The sequence below is a fragment of the Terrapene carolina genome, unplaced genomic scaffold (genome assembly GCF_002925995.2).
Source record: "Terrapene carolina triunguis isolate 2854851 unplaced genomic scaffold, T_m_triunguis-2.0 Scaffold136, whole genome shotgun sequence".
NCBI classification, from domain to species: domain Eukaryota; kingdom Metazoa; phylum Chordata; order Testudines; family Emydidae; genus Terrapene; species Terrapene triunguis.
The window spans coordinates 5,745,881-5,771,552 of record NW_020664487.1 but is presented as its reverse complement, the minus strand read 5'-3'; the positions used below and the strand labels follow the sequence as shown (position 1 = coordinate 5,771,552).

At 43.1% G+C, this 25,672-nt stretch overlaps 1 protein-coding gene across 1 annotated transcript; it reads right to left on the bottom strand.

The window, feature by feature from the left end:
- Window positions 1-1,242: 1,242 nt before the first annotated feature.
- Window positions 1,243-24,601, bottom strand: LOC112104478 (alpha-fetoprotein-like). The gene is made up of 15 exons (XM_024196795.3): window positions 24,469-24,601; window positions 22,931-22,991; window positions 20,719-20,851; window positions 19,443-19,654; window positions 17,514-17,646; window positions 16,353-16,450; window positions 13,615-13,744; window positions 12,489-12,703; window positions 10,192-10,324; window positions 9,060-9,157; window positions 7,684-7,822; window positions 5,906-6,129; window positions 3,891-4,023; window positions 2,640-2,694; window positions 1,243-1,408 (listed from the first exon to the last, which is right to left on the bottom strand). Exons 1-14 carry the CDS (start codon window positions 24,551-24,553, stop codon window positions 2,650-2,652), a joined length of 1,839 nt encoding a protein of 612 aa, XP_024052563.2. The 5' UTR covers window positions 24,554-24,601; the 3' UTR covers window positions 1,243-1,408; window positions 2,640-2,649.
- Between the last annotated feature and the right edge of the window lie 1,071 nt (window positions 24,602-25,672).

Here is a 25,672-nt window from a genome sequence, read left to right as displayed (position 1 = left end):
TCCAAGTGTCAAATTTATCTTCCATTTGGTGCTGCGAGATCACGAGCAGATACAACCTGGTAGCCCATGCTTTTGTTTTTGTCAGGGCTGATGTGGGAAAAAGGCTGTAGAAATACAGCCCCTCAGAATGACCCTATCAAGTTATACTCATGTATGTTGGGGCATATGTATCGTTTTCAGAAATCACAGTATTTAGCTTTAATGTGCTGTTCCTGCTTGGTAATGAGCCTTTAAAAAAATAGGAGTACTTGTGGCACCTTAGAGACTAACAAATTTATTTGAGAATAAGCTTTTGTGGGCTGCAGCCTGCTTCATCAGATGCATAGAATGGAACATCTAGTAAGAAGCTTATATATATATATATATATATATATACACACACACACACACACACACACACACACATACAGAGAACATGAAAAGTTGGGAGTAGCCATACCAACTCTAAAAGGCTAATTAATTAAGATGAGCTATTATCAGCAGGAGAAAAAGAAACTTTTGTAGTGATAATCAAGATGGCCCATTTCGGACAATTGACAAGAAGATGTGAGAATACTTAACATGGGGAAGTAGATTCAGTTTGTGTAATGACCCAGCCACTCCCAGTCTCTATTCAAGCCCAAGTTAATAGTATCTAGTTTGCAAATTAATTCCAGTTCAGCAGTTTCTCATTGTTACTTTTGTTTGTTTTATTTCTACTCTGTCAAACTCATCAATGCGTGAAATAGAAATGAAAAGTTAAAGAGGTAAGTGTTCTAAAAAACCAAGACTAAGATATACGGAGAAGACTTTAAAAATATAAGAAACCAGAAAAGAAAAAAATTGGCTATGATTCAGCAAAGAAATGAAACGCATGCTTTAATTTTTAAATGTAGGTGCCACTGACTTTGTTGAGATTTAAAGTCAAGTACATCCTTTAAGTGTGGTGTTATCTGATTGAATCCCTTCCCCTTTCCTTTGTCTGTATGTTGTATATGTAGGTTGTAAGTTATTCAGGGCAAAGACCTGTCTTCCCAGGTTTGTAGAGTGTCTAACACTTTTGGGCATTATAAAAATAACTGTGAAACCTGGCATGGGCCTGGATGGATTTTTCTGCAGTGTCTCCATCACCTGAACTGTTAAAGAAACAAAATTACCAGTTTGTAATGGTACCAGCCATTTGCAAACATGGCAATGATTTTGTAGAAAATTGTTTTAGAGCGATTGTCCAATGTGATGAATCAACTGGACAGGACAAGGGAAGAGTTTATTCAAAGCTTTATTCATTATTGAATGAGAGATGAAAGTAAGAGCAGAATTGCCTTTGTTTCTTTGAATCAGAGGACTATGACAGTGACAACTAATAAGAAAGCAAGCAAATACAGCAAACAGGGCAGAGATGAACTTTATCTCCATCTTCACAGATGAGCTAGGAAAAATGAGAAAAATGAGTTATTTACAGTGGTAAACAAGAAAGCGGCTTTTCTATTTTTGGTAGTGATAAATCACTTTAAATGAGCCACATTAAATCTGAACATCAAGGTATATCTGTTTGCAAACCTTTGTGAGGAAGGATTTTCTTTTAGAGATATTTGCCTTTTGGTAGTTGATGGCATCACATACCCTCAGTTCATTTATATGGATAAACAGGAATGCCAAAACAGCCCCGGTTGCAAGTTACAGCAACCTCAGGGAGGTTTCCAGGGAGCCACTCTGCTGCAGGAGTTTGCCAGAGTGCAGCACATTCCAACTCTGTGTCCAGCATATCCTTCATCTGCCTTTATGCCAGTCTTTGCTCTACATCTGTTCAGGATGCCCAACAAGACACTCTTTAGGCAGCTTTCTAGTTCCCCTTGTGCTGTTGTAGCATCGTGTGCAATAGCAAGTTAAAGTAGTGAATGTCTGTTCTGTACTTTCAACAAAGTGCTATTAAAATGCTAAGTTAATTGATGATGATGATGATTATGCAGTGACACAAGGGGGGTTTGTAAGGGGCTAAGGGGCTGGCCCTTACACACTATGAATCAATGGAATCTACAGTTACACTAGCTAAGCTAAAAATTATAAAGGCTTTCAATTCTTATGCTGCACAGAATAAACCTGGAACAAGAAGTCCCACCTCCATGATACAGGGGCCTTGTAGTTGCACCAGTTTAACTTAAATCATTTTTCTACTCAATTTAGTTAAAGTGGTGCAAAACACTGTGTGGACGCTCTTAATTTGGGTCTGTGTAGCTTACTTCAGCTTATTTTCCCTGCCCCTAATCATTTTGAGCTAAATTGATGTAAGCCAGGTGTCTATCCATTTAAAGAGTGTCCACATGGCCTTTAGTTCAACTGATGCAACGTTGGGTCGAGACTGGGCTTCGTGTTCCACAGCTGGCCAGGTGCATTATGGGGAGTTTCTTTGAGGCATCTACCATAGGTCACTGTAGGAGACTAGATAGTGGAGCCTCACTTGGTGTGAATTGTCACAGCTCCACTGACTTCAATAGAGCTAGGGCAGTGTACAGCAGCTGAGAATCTGCTCCTTAGTCTTTTCCACCATGGTAATTCAAAAGTTCCAAAGCACCCTTCATGGAAATTTGGACTAGACAGTCTCACTATTAAAATGCCGTCACTCCTTTATGTAGTTCAGAACCCATTTCCCCTGAGGTTACCTGCGATGGTTTATAGTGCCAATTGAGCCTGACTTTCTGCTATCAGTTTTGGACCCTAGGAGAAAAAAAAGACAAAGATTTATAGATGTGAGAATCCTGGAAGAGAATGTATATTTGGACAGACAATACAAGCATCCTAGCTTTAGGAGCATTTCCTGTCATTTAGAAACATGCAGTTGTACATGCTGTATCTACATAAAGTTGCAACGTATCTCTTCAAGAAATTTCACACAATTCCCATATTCACTTGGATCAACTCTGAAATACTTCAGTAGAACCCAAAAGGAAAAGAAAATCTCACTGTATTTAACCCAGTTAAGGCTGCTACTCTGGGACTGAGATTTTTATTGAAAGATGCTGCAGTTGTTAGAAAAGTATTTAAAGTACAGTTTCACTCTGAAAAGGGACTATAAACAGCGGTCCCTTCTACCTCTATAGAGCTGCCTGTTGTGTGGATTCAGAGTCTCAAATTCTTCCTTTTATTGACAGAAATGACTGTTTACTGCATTTTACCCCTTAGAGCCTTGTGGAGCAGCTACAGCTTCGGGGGAGAGAGTTGGATTCCATTCTGGCTCAAGCAGTGGAAAGGGGATTGGTAACTAAATTCCAACTAAGGAATAGCCAACAAAAGGGGAGAGTGCTAAGAAAAAGATGAACAGAAATAGGGTGGGCAGGAGAGAGAAGCAAAAGGAGGCGGTTGTGTGATTTAACAGTGAAATGAATCTAAACCAATATGGAAAAGAATGGGGAGACAGGGAGAGAAATGGAGCTAGGTGAAAGAAATTGAGAAATTCAGTCACTAAAAATCTAGGAAACAACTGCTTTCATCTAACGTTGAGACTATACCACTCCTCCCTTGCTAAGAGCTGGTCTTGAGGAGAGAAATTTAAATTAGAAATTACACCTCAGGAGAAACTGTTAGATTAGATTTGAGAACCTGTCCTCAGGCCTACATCAGTGAAGTGTCCTACAGGCCTTCAGCCCCTTGACGCTGTTAATACAGGGTGTGTTCTATAGGTGTAAACTTCTGAACATGAGCAAAAGGTTAATACTAGATGCATGTTAGGCAAACTTACATTCTTTGGTTCCATTTAGGTTTTTAAAGAAGGAACCATATTGCCTGCATCTAAATATATAAACTCCAGAATGCCATTCTGGCTAGTTGTAGTAGTTTTTTAAAATACAGATAGGTACACCTCCCAGGCCTGCCTTCCTTTTTGATTAAAGATGCATGGGGAAAAAGGGAGCTACCTCTTCTCCAAAGCATGCCTCATGGTCTTCTGCTTTGCAGCACTTTTCTCTCATGCCAAGAAAAGCTGTAATGATGGACTTCAGTTGTTCATCTGTAATGGTGGGCTTATATTTGACGAGCCTGATGAGCAGTCTGAAAGGAGAACAAACCACAGCAATGTCTACTTAGCTTAAAGATATATAGCACATGAATTGCCAAAGAGCTTCTATGCCCTCAAATCTACAAATCCTTATTTCAAAGTTACATTATCATCTCCTTTCCTTTGTGTAGTTTCACTGGGCCTGGTCACTGCACCATGGACGAACGGGCAGGTAGGTGGACATCTCTGCACCATTCCTCAGTACAGAGTAGTAACCTTTGCTTGTAAGGTTGATTGGCCCTTGTATGCAATTGTGCAAATGTTTTTGTAGCCACGCGTAACTTTGGCGACTCCAAGGAAGAGAAGGGCCCCTCCCCCCACCAGGACCTCAGAGCTCTGCCTGTTTGAACGTATGACATGAATAGTTGGGGGGGAGGGCAGACCAGCAGCTTGACTGACATGCTAGTCCACTAGCTACAGACACCAGATGGCGCCCATATGGGTGGCATGGTTCATATGCGTGCACTGTCCCCACACAAACACAGCTCTCGGGGAAGAAAGTTAGTTGCCAAGGTGTCCATTTCCAGCAACAGGAGGAGATGCAGCTCCTCAGTTGCTCTCTGTGGGAAGAAGAGAGAGCACACTAAGACCCCAGGTCTCATTAGTTCTAAGGTGTGTGTCAGAGCCAATGAGAAGAGAGAAATATTTGGGTTCTGCCACTTTTGGGGACCAGAGGATGGCCCAGTGGTGCTCAGTGGAAGTTGGGAGAGCCAGGTTTAGTTGCCTGTTCTGCTGCTGATTTCCTGTGTGACCTTGGGCAAGTCACTTAGCCTCCAAAATGCCATGTGTAGACAATGCCAGATGGTGAGTGGAAGCAAGCCTCTAGCCCAGATCGACAGGGTTAGCAGGGGTCACATTAGCGCTCTATAAATAGCTGTATAGAGAGTGCTTTGAAGTTGCAGCTTGGGCTCTGAAGACTAGGGAAGAGGTAGGCTTCAGAGCCCAAACTCCAGGCCAAGCCACAACTACCAAGCCTTGTCTATACAGCTATGTTTAGAGCAGTAGTGCAAGCCTGGCTGGGAGGCTTGTTCCAAAATGCTATGTAGACATACCCTCTGTGCCTCAGTCCCCCCGGAGTAAAATGGGAAGAATACTGCTCCACCTCACAGGGGTCTTGGGCTAAAGACCTCAAAGATTCTGAGGTGTTAAAATACTACAGTTACAGGATCACATAAGCACCATAAACAGCCCTATTTATAAAGTTGGTTGTCTTAATGTTAGTGTCCTAAATGCATATTTTGATAGCTAAATGCCCATTTTAAGAACTTATGCGCTGATTTAGGGGTCCAGATATGAGCATTTAGAGCTCTAACATTTCAAAACTTAGCTAATATTAGGTCGCTCCGTTTTTGAGTGCTCATCTTGAGACATCTTAAAGGGGCTTGATTTTCAGAACATGCTGAACCCCCTTCTTCTGAAAAAAAAATCAGACCTCTTTCCGGCCTCTCATGTTAGGCACCCAAAAATAAAATTATGGTCAGCTTTAAAATTTTATACCTCAGGGATAAAATTTTCAGTAGCACCTATGTGAGTTAGGAGCCTGAATCCCACTGATTTTACCCGTGGTGCTTAAATAGCAACGTAGACACCTACATTTGAAAATTAGTTGCTTACAATGAAAGGTGGACAGGGAAACGAAGACCAAACAAAAAAAATGAACAAAACTTCAGGAAGCAAGGGTGGGAATATGGAGAATTGGTGAGGAGAAAAAATAAGTAAATATTTCTGGAAGAACGAGTTTTTAACAAGGGATGTGAAGGAGGAAGAGGAAACAGTAGGTGCTAGAGAGAAAGCTGGGTAGACAAGAAGAGGGTGAAGAGTAGCTGGATGGTGATACAGAAGCTGGGACAAACAGAATAAACAGGCATATCTTACTCCTGCTTCTTTTTCTGTAGCTCTGTCTCTTGAGTTGAACACAAGTCTTCATGGAAGGTGAACAGATCAGGAGTCAATGGTATGGGCACATACTTCTCATCGATTCCCAACTTGCTAATGCACGGCCTTCTGAGAGCATAGGAGTTACTACAGCACTTACAGACATTCGGGTTTATAGAACTGTCATAGTGTCTTCTACATATTTGGCCAAGAATAAGGTCAACCTGTACGGAGAGAGAGAATTGTTTTTTACGTGGGTATTTAAAAAAAAATAACAGACACATGCTATCCTTGGTAATTTCATGAGGGTTTCAACCTTTATAAATAAAAACCTTTATAATTTAAAGCAAAATTCCTTAAAAGGAAGTACCAGCCCACGTTCCTACTGAAAGCTGAGTCCCATCACCACAAAATGGGGCCAGATTTTCAAACAGTGGCCTCCATGCGTATGCAATTTAATGCGCTGTTGTCTGTGCACACAAATTATGGAATTTACACTGTGACAGACCCAGAGCAGTGGGGTACAGGAGTCTGGTAGAGGGCAAATATACTGGTCACTGGATGAGTAGTTTTCTGTTCCCTGAGTGACCAGAGCAGGGGCTGCACTAGAGTAATCAGGAACCTGCTAGAACCAGTTAAGGTAGGCAGGCTAATTAGGACACCTGGAGCCAATTAAGAAGCAGCTGCTAGAATCAATTAAGGCAGGCTAATCAGGGCACCTGGGTTTTAAAAGGAGCTCAATTCAGTTTGTGGTGCGAGTGTGAGGAGCTGGGAGCAAGAGGTGCAAGGAGCTGGGAGTGAGCTGCTGGAGGACTGAGGAGCACAAGTGTTATCAGAGACCAGGAGGAAGGTCCTGTGGTGAGAATAAGGAAGGCGTTTGGAGGAGGCCATGGGGAAGTAGCCCAGGGAGTTGTAGCTGTCATGCAGCTGTTACAGGAGGCACTATAGCCAGCTGCAGTCCACAGGGCCCTGGGCTGGAACCCGGAGTAGAGGGCGGGCCCGGGTTCCCCCCAAACCTCCCAATTGACCAGGACCGTGGGTTCTTCCAGAGAGGAAGGTCTCTGGGTTGTTCCCCCAACCCACATGGTGAATCTCTGAGGCAAGAAAATCCACCAATAAGTGCAGGACCCACCAAGATAGAGGAGGAACTTTGTCACAACACGTGTACTTAATTTGTTTGCACCAACAGGTATTTGCAGGTGTATGTACATGTGATGCTGAAAAAAATGGCATATGCTAAAGTACACATGCAGGCCAGTTTGTGTCCCTTTTAATAATTTGGCCCATGAGATAGATGTATCAGTGATGGAAGAATGATATAAAGTTAATCATCCCAAGGGAGCAATGTCATAGCCAGGCCATATCTGCTCACAGCCTGGTTCTGCTCCCCAGATATGCAGGAGACACATGCTATTGCCTGCAATGGGAATGGGATCAGAATTCCAGTATATGTAACTAATGCCCTGATTCAGCAAAGGACATGCTTCACTGTAGCCTGACGGTTTTCTTGGCAAAACTATAAGCTGGATCCTCAGCTGGTGTGAATCAACATAAATCAATTGACTTCAATGGTGATATGCCTGTTTACACCACCTCATGATCTGTCCCTACACCTCAAGGCCAAGTCCGTGACCAGTTGTACGTTTTGCTCCCTCATGGGGGTTCTGAGTTAGAGCTTGTCTCTAGACCCTGTGGGCAGTTGGAGATTGGGAGTAGTGGGGAGACAGCAAGCTCTTCAGGAACAAGTGAGACTGAGATAAGGAAAGAAACATACTCACACTGCTCTCAGCACAAGGAAATATTTTGTCCTCACTTAGATGGCAGCACGTGGCGCCAACTGCTGCCATTTGCTTTGTGAAGTAGAGCAGCTCTTTGGATGACAGCTGAGGCATCTTCTTGGTGTAGCGGACAAGGAGCCTGAAACAACAACCTCTCAATTACAGGTGGTCCAGCAGGTTAGTAATTGATGAGCCAAATCCTCAGCTGGTGTAAATCAGCATACCTCTGATTGACTTGAATGGAACACCAACCATTCACGCTAGCTGAGGATCTAGTCCGATGTTTTAAAGCCAGTTGCTTTCCATTTACACGGGTGTAAGCAATAAGAATCAAGTCCTTTGTGTTTGCCTACAAATACCACCACTCTACCATTGCCTTCAATGGGAGCCGAGGGACCTCATCTGTTCGCAAGACTGAGCACTATGTGATTTCATGGGAGGCTGCAGTAGGGCAGGAGATGGGCTGGAAAAGAACTCACTTTCTTCATATACAACGTGATCATTAGCAACTATGGCAAGACAAATACTATGGAGTGAAAGATGAATAGATTGATGGTCAAGCCAGGTTTGCTGGGACATTTCTCCTGTTCCAAAGGCCTTTTTAAAAGCAAATGTATTGATTTGAGAGGGACCAGACTGAGAGGGCAGCATATCCTGTACATCTCTTCAGAGAAGAAGGGCCCAATTCAGCAAGGCACTTAAGATGCCTAATGCTAAGCACACGCATAATACGAGCGACTTCATTCAGAGTACTCCTGTGCTTAAAGTTAGTCCTGTGCTTAAGAACCTTGCTGAATTAGGGCCAAAGCCAGCAGCCTTGTGAGCTTGTCCACGCTCCCTATGCCTTAATGTTTGCCAACCCTGACATGGTGGGACTGTCACCTGGGATTAGGCGGTTGTTCAGTCTAGTCAAGCTTTGGTCCCTCTCCTGCACAGTTAGGTTTTTTGTTAATATACACGAGTGGGGCATATTACAGCACACACAGAGAGAACAGGAGCCTATGAGAAAGGGCAAAGCAACTCACTTTGAGCCATACTATGGCTTTTAAGTCAGAGCTCAGGGTTCAGAATTCAGCCAGAGAGTAACTGCACCTCTCAGTGATCAGCAAACCTGACCTATATCCCACACAGGAGACCAGGCAGTTTAACAAAGTATTTATTATCTTCACACTTCATGAGTTGAAATATGGACCTAATTCATGAGCTAGAACGTTACCTTGACAAAACCTAAAGTTGTTTACACCAGACTGTAGCTCTACTGATGTCAATGGATCCACACTGATTTACACCAGCTGAGGATATGGCCCCCCTGTTATTTAAAACTGGTAAACAAGGGTTGGATGCTCATTAGGAAACAAACAAAACCCCAAACATACATGTTTTGGAGGAGGTACTCTCCGTGTGCCTTGTAGAAGTCGCAGTTTGTCTTTAGCAATTCCTGGCTTTCCTGGACTTGTTTTTTGAGCATTTCTTCCTGAAAAACAGTGTAACTATGTTGTTAAAGCGGTTAGTGTGCAATGCAGAATACTACTGCATCACAATGCAGCATTGATTATCCACAACTTCCTGTTATCTGACATATCATTATATCTCTGCTGATTGCATTAAAGTTGCCCTCCACTGTCTGAAGCCTCAACTATCTGAACATAACTCGTGCATAGACCATTAGCCCCTACATCTCTTAAATAACGGAGTTGATAATTATTCAGGGCCACATCCCTTGGGTCGTGGGGGACCCTAACTGCCACAAACGGGAGCTCCAGGCTGTGCTGACCAATGTTGAGGACAATCAAGCAGGTGCATTAGGGATGCTGAGAAGCTCATTGGTGGGAGCCCACAAAGGCCCCAAAGGGCTCAGGGATTTCACAGACCTGAAATCTCCCTTTCTTGGCACCTCTCTCTCTCTACCCATGTGAAGATCACAGATAGGGCAGCACAGCAGTACTAGCTCCCTAGGAGCCATCTGCATGGAGGTGCAAGGAAGGGGCAGAGGGATCAGTGATGTGGGACTTAGAATGTGCCCCTTAAAAACAAGTGTTTGTATGTGGAGAGAGGGCTCTGGTGCTTTCCTCCCCTACTTCCTGTTTTCCAAGAGAGGGGCTTACTTGTCCCGAATGGGCAGGAGTCCCTCCCAGCTACCAGCTCCTGTTTGAACAGCTAGCTAACTCTAGGATCAGTGCCCTGGGAGAGCAGAGGAGAGCTTCCAGCTGCCACTGAATAAGCAGATGCTGTCCCCCGCATCTCCCGCACAGGGATGTTCATTCCCCAGCAAAACCCCACATGGTTCAAATAATGGAAGGGGGAGAAGACTCCATTTGCCTTCCTGCAGACTGGAGAGTATAAAGCCTTATTACAACTGCTCTCTCCTTCGAGGAAACCCTGGGGTGCAGTTCCAGACCAGGAGAGTGGAAATGCGTCCACCTCATGCCTCAATCAGCATCGGACGATGACAGTTTGTGAATGCCGCTCAGGCCTCCCGGTTATTACATGAAGTACAGTGGCACCTACCCCTTTGCCGTAGCACTCGGGAGGGTTACTGGTTTTGCAGCAATTTTCCAGTAATTCCTGGTAGCCTTTACTAACTCTTAAAAGCATGAGATGGGAGAACTCAGGATGTCGTCTTGAGTACTCATAGACAAATCTGCAACACATGAACGATGTCAGCATTAGAAATTTGGGTCCTTCAAAGATTCATAAATGTTAAGGCTAGATGGGCCCATTACTATAATCTAGCCTGATCCCCTGCAGAACACAAGCCATAGCATTCCACCTGGTGAGGCTAGCCCAGCAACTTGTAACTGAACTGTATAGAGTACATCTGTCTGACCAACTCCTGCTGTTTGGCTCATCCAAAGCGCTTATTATAATCAGCTCAGCTTGTTTAAAGCATAAAGATGATAAGCTTTGATGATAAGATGTTTTTCTTCTCAGGAACCTTTTAGCCTCTATGGTTGAAGGTTTTAGTTTATTTGAAGCTAGAGGCCATTAATGAAAAATTTGGCCCTATTTTAGCACAGGATTAATGTACAATTTGTATGTGGCCAGTGACCATACATGCAGATTTCATTTATTTGCAGGGTTTATGCTAAAGATTAGCTATTTATTTATTTATTTATTTTGGTATGCAGAGTTATTGGTCCTGATCCTACTAGTGCTGAGCACCTCCTGGTCATGAAGTTAATCTGGCTGTTACTAGAACTGGTTGGTAAATGGATTCTATTTCCCATGAAACATTTAGAAAATGAAGATTTTTTTCAACATTGGCTAATTTTTTTTAATGAATTGTTCAAAATTTCATCAAAAATTAAAATAACAAAAACATCTTGGATTTTGAAATCCCCAACAATCACTTTTCAGGGTGGGTTTTTTTTGTTTTGTTTTGTTTTTTGAGGGGGGGAGAGTATGAAAAACTGAAAAATGTTGTGGAAAATGCAAAAGTATTTTTCATCAAAAATCTTTTTGTAAAAAAAAATTCGTCCCGCTCTAACTATAAGACATTTTTAAAATGCATAGCTTAGCTTTATCCATTTACATCACATCCAGGGCCGGCACCAGCTAAGGAAGCAGGTGCTTGGGGCAGCCAATAGGAAGGGGTGGCACTCCATCCGCTATTGGGGCGGAACGTCCAGGTCTTCAGCGGGAATTCGGTGTCGGGTCCCTCAGTCCCTCTCTTCCTCTTTGAGCTGCCGCCGAAGAGGAAGAGAGGGAGTGAAGAATGGAGAGGCGCGATTGAGCTGCCGCCGAAGTGTTGTTTTTTTTCCCCGCCGCTTGGGGCGGCAGAAAACCTGGAGCTGGCCCTGATCACATCTAAATGCTAGCGAACTTCTTTCCAACAAGGAACCAAGTCCTTAGATATGGTGTCATTCAGGTGAGGTAATCGGCTGATACTAACCCAGAAGCTGGCCCAGAAGATGTTGACTTTCACGTTCATAAACGAAAGCATTGTATTTCAAACAGCTTCTGGGTGTACATCTGGGATGTGATCATGATTCCATTAAAGCCAATGGAAATTTTTGCTATTGATTGCAATGGGAGTAGAATCACAGCCAGAATCGGACTAAAGCAGACATATTTAGATAAAGATCTGGGTTTAGTTTAGACAAGTTTATGGCTGAACCAGGGCTAACATTGGAATCTGGGATTGGAATGGACAGCACTGGAAATTTAAGATTTTCACCCTGTTCTTGGTCATGATCGACCAACCCAAATAGCGGAAGTCAGAAGTTCCACATTTGCTCCCATCCCATTCTCAAATTCAGCAGCATTGAAGGTTCTGGGTTTTTTTTCCTTTCTCTACAAAAACAACTAGCAGTATTCAGGTAAACCTCAGTAAAACCAAATAGCTCTGTGTTTATACTTGTGCTAATGTTTTTAAATATTCCATTAAGCCCCCTTCAGAGCCAAAAATAACACAGTATTTCAGTTACTAGATGATGGAATTATAGAACTATGAGAAGAGCAGATCTTACATTGTTTTAGTCACGTAAAAGGCTTACAAATGCATTAATAAAAACCCATGATAAATGTAAAGGCAAATACAAATAAAGGCCAATATTTGAAATAAAAACCCCTTGAAAATTAGGCATACTGTTTGTTTGTTTGTTTGTTTGCAATAAACCTACTCAGTGACTAAACCAGACTTAATGGGTCAAGATATGGGCTTCTACACTGACTGCATTCCCACATACAGACTTAGCTCACAAGTTGGAGTTTTGCAAGCAAAGCTTTGGCTTCTAAATTGGAATGCTGGGCCTGCAACGCTTAAATTACAGAGATACACCAGAGTAGATTGAGAGCTGCATTACCGAGCCAGGAAGTTATCTTGTTCCTTGGCAAACTGCTCACACACATCTTTGTCTTCTATGAACTCTCTGACTGTGGGAGACAAGTCTGCAGGTTTGTCATCATTTTCCAACTTAACTATGCATTCGCTTCGTTCCACCTCTTGCTTTTCACAGCAGTCGCTGAGTTTAGTTGATATAGTATCTTTGTGGGCACAGACATAATTTGACAGCTCTATCTGTAAAGAAATTTAAAAAAGAATGGTACTTATATCTGGTTTTTCTCATTGTTTTGCAGTTGGAAACCCCTCCTTCAATTATGATTTTTTAATACAGTGGAGCTTAGAGAAGTCCCTAGCTGAGGTAAGGCCCCATTAATATCTACCTCCTAGCTGTTACATAGTGTTTTTCATCTGTACAGCTCAAGGTGTTTTTTGTGGAGGGCATGGGAGTTGTTTTACAAAGGTCAATATCAGTATCCTCATTTTACAGATGGGGAAACTGAAACACAGAGAGGTGAAGTGAATTGCCCAAGGGCAGACAGCGAGCCAGCAGCAGAAGTGGGACTAGAACCCTAGTCTTAGGCCACTGCTTTATTCACTAGGCAACACTGCCTCCCATTGTACTAAGCACTGTACATACCCATAGTAAGAGACAGTCTCAACCCTGAAACTCTTAAATCTAAATAGGCAAGACAGACAAAAAGTGGGAGAAAGAATTGCAACATGCAAATAGAAGATGCCTTGAAGTTATTTAGGTGCCTAACTTCCATGGGATTTAGACACCTAACTACCTTTTGAAGATGAGACAGAGAGATTAAGTGATTTGCCCAAGGTTACACAAGAAGTCTGTGGCAGAGCCAGGAACTGAACGCAGTTTTCCTGAATCCCAGTCTAGTGCCTTAGCCACAAACTCATCCTTGTGCCTTATGCTTTCTACCTATTTCACTGCAAACAGAGTCACATGGGATAATTTAGCAGGATGAACAATTCTCATCTATGTATCAATCTTTCAGGCTTTAAATGCCTAATTTGGAGAACAATGAACAGATGCATAAAAGGTCAGCAACTAGAAGGAAGAAAACCCACTATGAAACCTACTTTTTTTTTTTTTTTTAAACATAGAAGTGGTAAATAAGTTATTTTTTTACCCTCTCGTGTATACAATCCATCATGTGACCATGACAACACTCCATGTGCATGTGAGCAATATCCGTTGCAAGTTTGGTAGCAGTAGCAAAATCAATCTTTGGAAATTTTTGGCTGATTTGAACAAGTTTCCTAGAAAGAATAAATACAAGTATTGTTTAAAACTTAGAATGCAATAATATGATCTCTAGCAGTGGCCTGCCTCTGCTGCCACTGAAGTTAATGATAAAAACTGCAATTGAATTAAGTGGTAAGGAAATTTGGTCCCCAACTCCCACTGAACTTCAATAAGAGCTGGTTACTTAATTCCCTTAGGCCTCTTTGAAAATCTAAGACAATGGTGTTATTCATGAGTATAAAGCTGAAGTTACACATGGGTGAATCAGGCCTGTAACTGGTACAGAACTACCACAGAAACACTCCAGTGGCTATTTAGAACTAGTTGGGCTGCATTTTGAAGTCAGACCAGCAGCCACCAAAGGTCTGGGCTGGTGTAAAAGAGAGCAGAATTTGGCCATTATTTTAAAGCTGGCTTCCCCCTAAAAGTTAAGGTTTTAAGAAAATTATGCTAAACTTATATGTGGAGTTGCATGCCTAATTTGCATTCCCGATTACACATCCCGCAGGCCATCTGCATGTAAAAGTTGGGGTGGTTGCATGCAGAATCATGGTAACTGTGTTCAGGGGTGCACGTATTTTTGTGCAGACATTTAGCTGCACATAAAGTTTTCTGCGAATCTGACCTGTAAATTCTGTTATAAAATGGACTCAAATTAGAGTATACTTATTGCTCAGATGGCAAAGCAGTAACACTGAGTTCCTGCTCTTTACACATATCCGCATCCATCAATGTGCACAAAAATGATTTACTGTGATCTAAGTAATTTAAGTGGGGCCTGCAACCACTAAAGCTCTGTGGACTTTCATTTTATGGCAATCCCCTTCCTTTCTCTGTGGTAATCCCTAAAGTTGCCCATGGCTGCTGGTAAGAAAAGGGGATGGCAAGATATAGTACTATCTGAGAGGATAATGTTTTCCCCTGCTTGCAGATGGGAGTTAGGGGCTTTAAATAATTCTGCAAAAAAAACCCTTAGAGCTTAGGTTCATCCCTTCAACCATCCTCGTACACAGTGACAGGAAAGTCCACAAGGAGGGTAGGTGTGGTGATGCAAGGTGACTCCACTGATGGGCCTTGAGCCAGCCAACACAGTCACATCAGCACTGGCAGGGGAGAGGGGAAGATTAGTATTATATGAGCAGGATGCACCTGTGTATTACATCCCCTATGCAGCCTACAGATTTAGAGCTTCATTCCACTGGTGTGATGGGGTGTACCAGGCCCCCTGCTGGAGGCCTCGTGGTCCTACCACACCCTGCCCCAGAAAAGGAGCAATAAAGGTGGGTCCTCCAGGCCTGCCTAGAAAGGCTGCAGGGAAGCAGCCAATCAGAGCTTAGCAGGCTGAGAAAAAAGGAGCTGCAGGGGCGGAGCCACTCATTTCCCTGGTGGGGACCGGAGAAGCAAGGATGGGGCTTGTTGCTGGAGCTCAAGGAAGAATCAGAAGATGGGTTTGGTGATGTTGGCATTCCATGAGGAAGAATTTCAGCCCTGAGGTGAAGGTGAAGGGGCTATGTGGGAAGTGGCCCAGGGAATAGCAGCAGCAGCAGTAACTATTACAGGAAGCAGCACGTGGCTGCTATTTATAGGCTCCCTGGGTTGGGACCCAGAGTAGTGAGGGGGGCTGGGTCCCGTCCCCCCCCCACTGGCAGAGTGGCCTAAGTGCCAAGAAGGGGATAAGGCTTGTTTAGAGGCCCAAGTGAAGGGCAGGACTGAAAGAGTCTCCAGAGAGGAAGCCCTAGGGCACTGCTCTATATCAGGGCAGACGTGCCCTTAAAGTTAGCCCAGAAAGGGCAGAGGACTGAGCCCAGAGACCGGGTTAAAGACATTACCGATTGCCCAGAGATGGGGCTGAAGACCTTGGAGAGGCCCAACCATTTGTTGGCCTTCGTTACCTCAAAAGGGGTTTGTGAGTTCAATGCATATTAACTGTGTGACTTAGCCCGAAGGTTGAGCCACTGAAGACCTACCTGACGAGGGCAACAGCCCACAGGGGCACCGTGAAAAGAGAGGGTGAGTGCAGGTCCGCACCTGCTGAAAGGAGGCGCTCATGAGAGGCCCCTGTCATAGAAGGTAAGTTTAAAATTATAGAGCTGTGTGTCCTCCACTTCCTAGAAAGGACCGTAGTGTGTTGGGGGAGGGAGCCACTTCTGGGTTACGTTCATTCAAGCTCTGATGCTATTGTAAATGCACATCCTCTGAGTGCTTCTCGGTTCTGCCTCCATCACCAGGCTGCACAACACTACACGGTGTCTTGCAGGGGAATCCTCCCTGAAGCACATCCATCCTCACTGGCACAGGCAGAACCCCCTTGCACCAGCTCTAGCCAGGCAAAAAATACCCTGGTGCTTAACCATCCTTATTTCTGTCTCCTCCAGAGACCGCTTGAGAGTGGTTGCCAAGGAGAAGAGCTACAGTGTGGAGGCCTGGTATTTTTTTTAAAACATCTCAGGGCCCTGTCTTGTGTTCTTTGCACACCTCTTTCACAGTCCCTTCAGTTCAGTTTGTCTTCTAAAGACAAGCGGTAGGCTTCTGGGAGATATACCAGGGGGGGGGGGGGGGGGAAGGGCCTTTTTTCTAAGTAACCAAAATGTTGTACATTGAATAAACAAGCTACAGACTTACAGAGCCTTTAAGGCTCTTTCTCCAAACTTCTTCAGGATCTCACATGTTTGTTCCTGTACCAAGCCACTTTCTTTCACTGACTTCATCGCAGATGGTGCCTGTTATAAAGATGAGGTCAACCATTTAAAAAAAACACAACGTACTGGTCAAATGAATGAAGAAAACAGAATCAGAAATAGAGAATTTTAGCAGAAACACAAAAGGGTTTTTTCCTGCTTAGCTATAAAGTGTCCACCAAAGCAAAAGGAAGCCAGATCACATAGTTTTAATTCATGTGGCTGGATCACCAGGCTCTTATTTCGTTAGAGTTTTATGAAATTCTGCCCATTAGAAACCCTTTTATTAAACACTACTCTGTGTTTTTTAAACTGGGCGTGGATAATCTGCTCTGACGATCTACAGTACATATGCCTCCTTCTTAAGAGCTTCATTTTGCAAAGTGCTGAGAGCCTCTTAAAGTACTCAACTACACTATACTGCTGCTAAAGATGTTAGCGGAAGGTGAAGGTTCTCAGCACCACGCAGTATCAGGCCCCAAGCCAGTCTAATTCAGCTATTCTAATAATACAATTAGCATTCTCCCATCCTATTGCACCAATATCTGATAAAATAAGTACATCTACCTGAGATTCAATAGTGAGAAGGGTTACATCGGTACTACACAGACAGGCAGACATAAAGAGAGAAGATAAGATACTTTGTTCATTTAGAATAACAGGAAAGAGGAACTTTAATAATAGAATGTTGACTGAGATTTTCAAACACTCTGGGTGACGTAGATACAGATGTTCCATTAATGTTAGGGGAAGTTGTGTCTAAATCCCCTACACTGCTTTGAAAGTCTCAGCCACCAATCCTAAAACGGTGTCCTCTCTTTGAAAATAAACTTTTTGTTGTTACCTTGAAGGCAGTGGGAGCTGCCAGTGCTCACTACCTCTGAAAATCAGACCATTTTTCTTAAGAGTCAAAGGCCCCAATTCAGGAAAGCACATGCTTAAGTCCTGTCCTGAATGGAAGTGATTGCTGGAATCGGGGCCTAAATAAACGTTTAGGTGACTAAAATGGAAAAAGCTGACCTTCAGCTCTGCTTCAAGCATTTCTCTAGCTATAGGAGACCACTAATCAAAACCTGAAGTAAATGTACATATTAAAACAAAATACCTTTTCATTGAAGCATGCATCCTTGTCATCAGCTTTGCAGCAGACTTTCATCAACTCCTCATAATGACCAGCACCGCCAAGAATTGTTGGGGAATACAGTAAAGGATGCCTCCTGGCAAGCTCATAGACGTATCTAAAATGGAAAGGTGCCTTGAATTAACTTTGAGCGTAAGCTCCGAGGGCAGAGTCCAGATGGTTTGGATGGGCTGTAAAGTGTCATATGCACTTATGCTGCTCTATAATTAATATACAGCAAAGCCTGTTATACCAGCCACCGCAGTCAATGCTATTTTCCTGCCATTATAACTGGGAAGAGTATAATGCAATGGGATTTAACATGAAGGAATTCTGTTGCAAAGGGGTGCTAAGATTTTACTAGAATTTAAGGGCTCAATCCTGCAAGGTGCTGAGTGCTCTATGCCAGATCCAGCAACACATTTAAGCACATGCTTAACTTGAAGCACCTATGACTTCAAGGGAACTTCTCATATGCTTAAAGTTAAGCCCAAATGCGTTGCTTGATCAAACCAGTGTGGTTGGCGTCTTGCAGGACCGAGTGCCATGAAAGATGACCACAGTTGGCAGGCCCTAGAACAGGGTTCATAATAGAACAGTAATTCATGTTTGTTCTGGGGTATAATGGCCCTTTTGGAGCAAAGGGGGGGCAGAAGACCCCATTCTGGGGAGTTGAAAGGTACAAAGGTCTTGAATGGGATAATGGGGGCGGGGGGGGGGAGACGGGAGCTGAGATGCCAGTTAGTTACCTGCCAGCACCTGAGGGGAAAAAAGTGAGTGCCAGGCTTAAGTAATGATAAAGCCACCTGGGGAAAGAGCTGAATGGAGGTTCTTATAAGGGAAGGAAACTCAGGGGTGCAAAGGAACCTGCTGGGAAGATCCAAGCAGGAAGAGTGTGAGGAAAGCTCTTTAAGCAGGTTGGCTGGGGGAGACCCTGACTAAGCAGGGGAGAGAAGTAAGAGGAATTGGAGAGAGTGGGTAGGAAGGGGCCCAGAGAAGTTGCAGTACAGGTGAAGGAGCAGACTAGCTGTTCAGTACAGGGTCCCTGGACCAGAACCCAGAATAGATGGTGGGATTAGGTTCCCCTACTGGCCCCAGGAAAGGGGGCATACAAGCCCCTTGCAAGGGATTGAGTGGGGAGGCTGCAGGCTGAGCCATAAAGACATGCTGAGGACTAGCCTCAGATAAGGCAGAAAGATTTTTTTTTTCCCCCTGTTAAGATGTTTCTGGGACTGCTACTAGGGTTGCCAACCCTCCTGGCTTTGCTGGGAGTCTCCCAGAATCCGGCTCTATCTCCCGGAGGCTACTGAAGCCAAACCGGGAGATTTGAGGCAGGGGGTCTCCGCACACTGCCCCCGCCCCTAGCGCCAACTCCGCAGCTCCTATTGGCCGGGAACTATGGCCTATGGGATCTGTAGGGGCGGTGCATGCGGGCTGCAGGAGCGGCTATCAGAGCGATGTGCCAGTCACTTTCGAGAGCCACCCAAGGTAAGCACTGCCCGGCTGGAGCCTGCACCGCTCACCCCCTCCTGCACCCCAACCCCTTGCCCCAGCCTGGTGAAAGTGAGTGAGGGTGGGGGAGAGCGAGCAACGGAGGGAGGGGAGGTGGAGTGAGCAGGCGATGGGGCCTTGGGGCAGCGGGCGGGGCAAGGGTGTTTGGGTTTGTGCGATTAGACAGTTGGCAACCCTCACTTCTAGTTTGGACAAATCTGACTCCGGAAAGGTTGGACTTAAGATGGTGACTCAGCCAGAGGGCCAAGTTACTGGCAGAGAAATTGTGGCAGTGCAGGCAGCCCCAGAGAGAGAGGAGCTGTGGCATGTCCGCCCACAAGGAGGCGCCTATCAGTAAGTTTACAGAGCTGAGAACCACGGCATGTAACTCATTTGATTCTAATATAAAATTAGTTTACTTACAAGCCCAGAAGTGCTATTCGATTCTCTTGGTACTGTTTGCATCCCTGTTCAGCGTCTGGTTTTTGAAAAGGAGGAATGAATCCTGGTGTAGAATTTTTATGGGATAGAAAACATTCATTTCTTTCAGGGTCAGTTTTAGCACAGCAGGCAGCTAACCCATATTTCTCAGGAAGGCCTTGCTCATGGCAGATTTCATCCAGGAAAATGGCAGTCTGTGGAAAGAAGAAACATTTCTGTTTGTCTGTAGTTGCACTGTCTTTCCTCTTGCGGAAAGACCATTTAAGACCACAAACTATTGACAGAGCCATGACTCTCTCAAACTGATTTCCCCCCCCCCTTTTTTTTATTCCTTTCTACTTTGACTGCAATGGGAATTGGATTGGGCCCTAAACTTGGAGGCCAGGATTTATCAAAATTGGTGCCTAACTTTAGGCTCCTAAATCCATGTTTAGGCAACTAAACAAGTGGGATGATTTTCAAACATAATGAGCACCCAGCGGCTCCCACTGAGGTTCAGATAATCTTCAAATCTTTACCCAAACCAAGATGGTTTGTCCACCTCCATATTGTAATATCAAGTATGACAAGACACAAAGCCATGTGAGTTTGTGCATCTCTGATTAGAATTGAAACTGTGTAATGAAAAGCATCCTCCTCCCGAGTTACAAAATAAGTTCAAGCAGCAAAATTCAGATCCAGATCTCAAGCTCCCCACAGAGCTGGGTTGCTCGGCTCCAGGGTTTTGGTTCAACCCATTCTAACAAATAGGAGGCATGTGCACAAATCTAATCCAGATTTGGATACTGAAACAAAATTTCAAGGATATTTGGATGCAACATTTTTGTTCAGACCCCATCTCTGACAGAAAGTGAGACTGCTATGAGTTAATTGCTAAAAACAAATTAAGGCTCCTTCCTTGCTGCTAATGAGTGGCACTGGCTGCTACTGAATGTAGTTACATTGACCTTAGATGCCAAATTTCTGTCTAAGCAGACTTTTTTTTTTTTAAAGATACAGACCAGGATTTTTCAAAAGTGACTAATGATTTTGGAGGACTTCAGTTTTTCAGTGCCTTACTTGAGATGCCCTAAAGTGAGTCTTATTTTCAGAAAGTGCTGAGCACTCATCCTCTGAAAATCAAATTCCTTTGAGGCACCTCAAGTTGGACATCCAAAATTGAAGCCCCTGAAATCACTAGTCACTTTTGAAAATCTTGGTCATGATAGCAATACAATCATGTTGTCTTGGCCACAATAATAATACTATCTTTGCTTACCAGCGGCTTCAGACATGTTGGGTCTTCCTTGCTGGCGACACATTTTTGTGCAAGGTCTGTGACATCTTTTACCATTTTAGCTGCTTCTTCATAAGTGATTTCCTGCACATTCTGAGCAAATATGGCAAGGGCACTGCAACAAGATAATACTGTTACATAGATACCTAGCTACCAAAAAGCAAAATGGATTTCTTTAAGCTGTGTGGGTGCTACATCTGATCCAGAGGTCAAAGACTTCCTCATAGGAGCTGGTTGTATTGGCAGGGCTGGAGGACAGGTCTAACATAGAACCTGAGATGCAACCAAAGACAATTTTTCCTGACCTACTGAACCATGGTGGTAAAGTCAGTGTGGAATCAGACTTATAGTCATGTTTTTGCATTGTGTAGTGATAAAATATGATGAAGATCCATCTCAGACCTACAGGAGAATGGCCAAAGAAGCTCAATGCTGAACCATTTGCTCAATGCTGAACTGAAGGCAGTTTAAATGAATTTGCCTTTCTGTAGCCATGGTGGAGCTAATGCATTGCAATAGAGATTTCCATTCCCCCATGCGTCCATTATCATGGCAAATCAGTTTCTTAAGTTCATATTAGTTGTATATCATAATTAGTATTTCTCCCTCTGATCATTAGGGTTATTTGTATGATACCTTGTTGCTACTTTTTGTCTGGTTCCCACTCTCTCCCACCCCCATTCTGAAATGTAAATCCTCTGATACAAGAATATAAAATTAGAAGTTAGGAGGCAATCAAATTCCACCAAGACTCTTGCAGTTACAGAAAACTGATAGTGTGAAAGACCCTCACATCAGCCTTACCAATGAGCCACACTCATTGTTCCCAGGCAAGGCAAGAAACCCTGAGAGCTCTACCAATATATCATGGAGGGATGGGTATGCTTTCTTGACCCCAGATTTGGCTGTCCGCTTAACTCTGAGTAAGAACCATCATAGTTAAGCATCTTAACCCTACTTAACTATGATGACAGCTGATGAACTCTCAAATATGGATCCTGTTTTATGAAAATGCCCTTAAGTTATAAAAATTTCAAAGAGAAGAATTTTGAAAGGTGGTTTTTGGGGGTTTTTTTGGTTGGTTGGGTTTTTTTGGGTCCATAAAGCATCAGCTGCATTTCATAAGGGATCTGTAGCTGTAAATAATATCTGCATTGCTTGGAACAAACAAGAGCTTGTCAGAGCTTGAACTTCCCCTGTCCCTATGTTGTGTAGGCAGCAGAGATCTGCATTGCAGAGTGCGGTCTCCAGCTGGCAGTTCTCTTTCCTCCAGGTATTATTGCAGAAAGGCTGAAAAAGTCAATGGACTACAGTAAGGGCAGGGAAGAAATATTGGCAGGATTTGCACAGTTGGCATGGATGTCTGGGACATCTTTGGAAACAATGTAATGTGCCTTCCCAAAACCTTATTCTTGTTGAACGTGACCAAATCTAACTTCCCCGTAGTTTTGATCTTGGCTTGTCTCTAGCTGCCGTGTTTCCTACTAGCCAGAAATAGTCTTTTCTTTTAAAACTCTAGTTACTTCAAACAGCAATGATCAAAGGATCTCCTGGAGGTGAGTTTAGGAATTGGTGGGGATAATGGGTAGCTAATACTTGGGACTAGATAGTGCTGTTCAGCTCAGCCCTGAGCTGCACCGTCCCAGGAGGCACTGTAATTCATCAACAGCCCTCTGAGTCATAATTTCTCCCATGCTGCTCCTTCTCCAGAGGGACAGCAATCGGCTACTGGTGGATAGCCTCTCCCTGTGCCCACTCACTGAAGCACGCCAGCACTTCATTTGGGGGAAGGATGGAACTAAGGTTCTGCCCATTCTCTGCTTCTCCCCAACCCCACTCCCTTCGTGCTGGCTCTAACTGAGGACTGACAGGTGCCCAGGGCCCATTGGCACCTGCATATCCTCAGACAAGCTCAGAGCAGTCTGCATAGAGCTGTAAGGGCCTGTTCTTATTGCCCCGCTTCCTCATAGGTGGGGGCAAAGGCCAAGTCATCTAATTTGTCTCACTGTATTTGATGTTTGCTCTGACTTATTTTGTTGCTCCGAAGATCGACTTTTATTCTGCCAATATTTTTAAATGTATTTTTTTCAGTATCTGGCTCATTAGTAGTCTTTCATTTCTGAACTGGATAAAAATACACCGTAAGGATCATTGGCTGCACACTGTCAGCTGGATTTTTATCAGTCACACTTACACGCCTTTAAAATCCTCCTCGTGTAGCTCAGTAAAACAATGGCCAAGGCTGTGTTTTTCATCTGAAAAAGAAGATAATTTGGTCTTTGAATCACCAAATGTTTGATACATATGTATTTTATGAAGCATTTTCTTGATCTGTAAAGGATAGTTGAATAGTTAGGGTGCTACCCGGACCTAGAGTCACATGTCCGCTCTGCGTCCAATTTCCCATGTGACCTTGGACAGGTCTGTTAGTTTCCCTCTGCTTCTGTTCCCCATCTGGGTAATGGATGGGGACAACAGTGCTTCCCCACCTTACATGGTGGTTATGATGAGAATAAATATGCTAACAATTAAGTGCTCTGATACTTTGGTAATGGTGGGCCAAGTACTTAGTACCTCAGTATCTTAAAACCTTGCTTAGTTATTTAAAGGGATCTTTGATCACTGGCCAGTTTGAGTTAAAATGGGGGATTATGTATTTAAAGTTAATGAGCTAAAATCAGCACTGCATGAGTGGCTAAAACTCCTTTGAAGTTAATAGAGTTCACCCTCATACAAAAATCTAACTATTTGCCCATGGGCATTTGTGGAAACCAGACTTTCAAACAGGAATCTCAAGAATGCCTCATTTTTCTAGGAATCTAAGATTCTTAGTAGGCACTTTTTTTTTTTTTTTTAAGGACCTGCTTCTGCATTCTATAAAGTAAGTAGCTCCCAAGATGAAAGTACAATCAACATGAGTATGATGAAGCTCTGTGTGTTTAAAACCATCCTGCATATTGTACACCTCTAAGTAAATATTATACTGTTCCATATATTACATGAATACTCAAAGCATTAATAAGCCACAAACCGGAGAATGATCACGTGAAATTGGAAAAAGGTGGCACAGAAAACAGCTTCTAGATTTTAAATATTAAGGTCTAGATTCTGCCAGCGTTACTCACTAAAACTAATTGCACTGCTCACAGAATAAGGTACTAATCAATTTAAGTAAGGGTGGCGGAATTGGGCCCTAAATATTCACCCAGTTTGTTCTTCAAAACATATTTTAAAAAACACTAGATAGCACTATTAGTACTAAGACTCTTACTGACAGGGGTATCAAACTGAGCATTACGTATAAAGTCCAAATCCTGTTTACGTTACTCATGCAAATCTCCCACTAGTTCCCAATGACTTGCATGAAAAAGGTGAGCATGATTTGGCTTGAAAAGAGACCGTGTACTTGCAGAGTCTGACTTAGAACCTTAAATGTTTTCTAAACCATGTTCACAAATCCAGTTGGTAATCATGGTCATTGTATTTGAAATGTAGTAGCCTATTTTGAGAAGTCAGATCCACTGTGTGCTTTTGATCTTGTTCCTGTGAAGTCAGAGCCATTATATAATTGTGATGTACTATTCAGATGTATCAATTATAACTGTTAACTTTTTATATTACTCTTTTGTTTTAGAATGGGCAATGACCATATGAGATCCCCAAATGACCACAACAAGTTGTGTGTGGACGTTATACGAAAGCTTATAGTTAATGTACAAGAAATATTCTTACCTACATCCCGATATCTTCTGGGCAGGGTTTTTGATTCGGTAAAGCTTACCAAGAAAATAAAAGAAATGAATGTTCCCCACTTCATGGTGTCAGATTTGGGGGGGCCTGGAATGTATGTGAAAGGTAGAAAGACAGCAGAAAGGTGTTTCTTTTATACTCTTCTCAAGTAATGTCTGGTTAATGAAAAAACCCTTTTGCTGTCGTATCTGACGTTAAAACTTTTGGAATATTCCTGCTAATAATTAAATAGATAATTTTATTTGCTCGTTATGTTTGTTAACTGGGCATCTTGTCACAAAAAGGCCTTGTAGATTCATTAGTCTTTCAGAATTTAGACAAATAGCCTTTTGTAAATTACCTTATCTCACTACAAACAAGATGTTTAAACAAACTCTTTTTTCATTACTGTGCTCTTTATCCTGTAGCCGATATTCAGACTCTTCCACCCCCACCAGCATATGTTCAAAGGTGAACTGTTCTGCTAGCAGTGCATAGGTGGTGCCCTGTCAAGTGAAAGACCCCGAGTTCAGAAGTAGACTTGTGACTCTTGCTTTCTAGATTGCTGAGCCAGCTCTTACCCCAGCTACAGTGCCACAGTGGTGGAAAAATTGGAATAAGGTACCATGTAAGATACTCGATCTGCAAAATTATCCATTCACACGAGAACATCTCCAAAAACTTGAAAAAAAGTCTCTAACCTTCTCCCAGAACTTGAAACAAACCTGATCTGAAGGCTGCAGAATGGAGGGGAAATGCAAAAAAAAAAAAAAAAAAATCCTTTTATTTTAGTGACTTTTGTTTCATTTGTTCATGCTACAGTGATCACCATTAATAAATAAAATATTAGGAGACACATAATGTAGTTTTAAAATTGTAACAAGAAACGAAATAGGAAGGGCTGGAGTAGGAGCTATGCATTACGCTCTAAAAAGCAAAGCTGTTAAGAGGCAGAGATAGCGTAGCTTTTAGGATTGTTTTCAATTCTTCTAATGAAACTTCTCGTTCCATGCTAGGAGAAATCAGACATGATATCAGAAGCTGACTGATACTGAACCAATATTAAAAAAAAAAGGGGGGGGGGGAGCATACCAAAATCCAGCCCTCCCCAAACCTTTCCACCTGAGAAGCCCACAGAATGGCTAAAGAGGATGGGGAACTTCAAACAGATGCTGAAGCGCAATGAATCTTCACGCACAGAGGTGAA

Coding starts and splice junctions, on each gene's coding strand:
- LOC112104478 (XM_024196795.3), bottom strand. CDS start 24,553: ATGAAGTGGGGAACATTCATTTCTTTTATTTTCTTGGTAAGCTTTACC. Junction 19,655..20,718: donor CAACATGTCTGAAGCCGCTG/GTAAGCAAAGAT, acceptor TTCTTTCCACAG/ACTGCCATTTTCCTGGATGA. Junction 2,695..3,890: donor AGGCATGCTTTGGAGAAGAG/GTAGCTCCCTTT, acceptor TTTTTCTCCTAG/GGTCCAAAACTGATAGCAGA.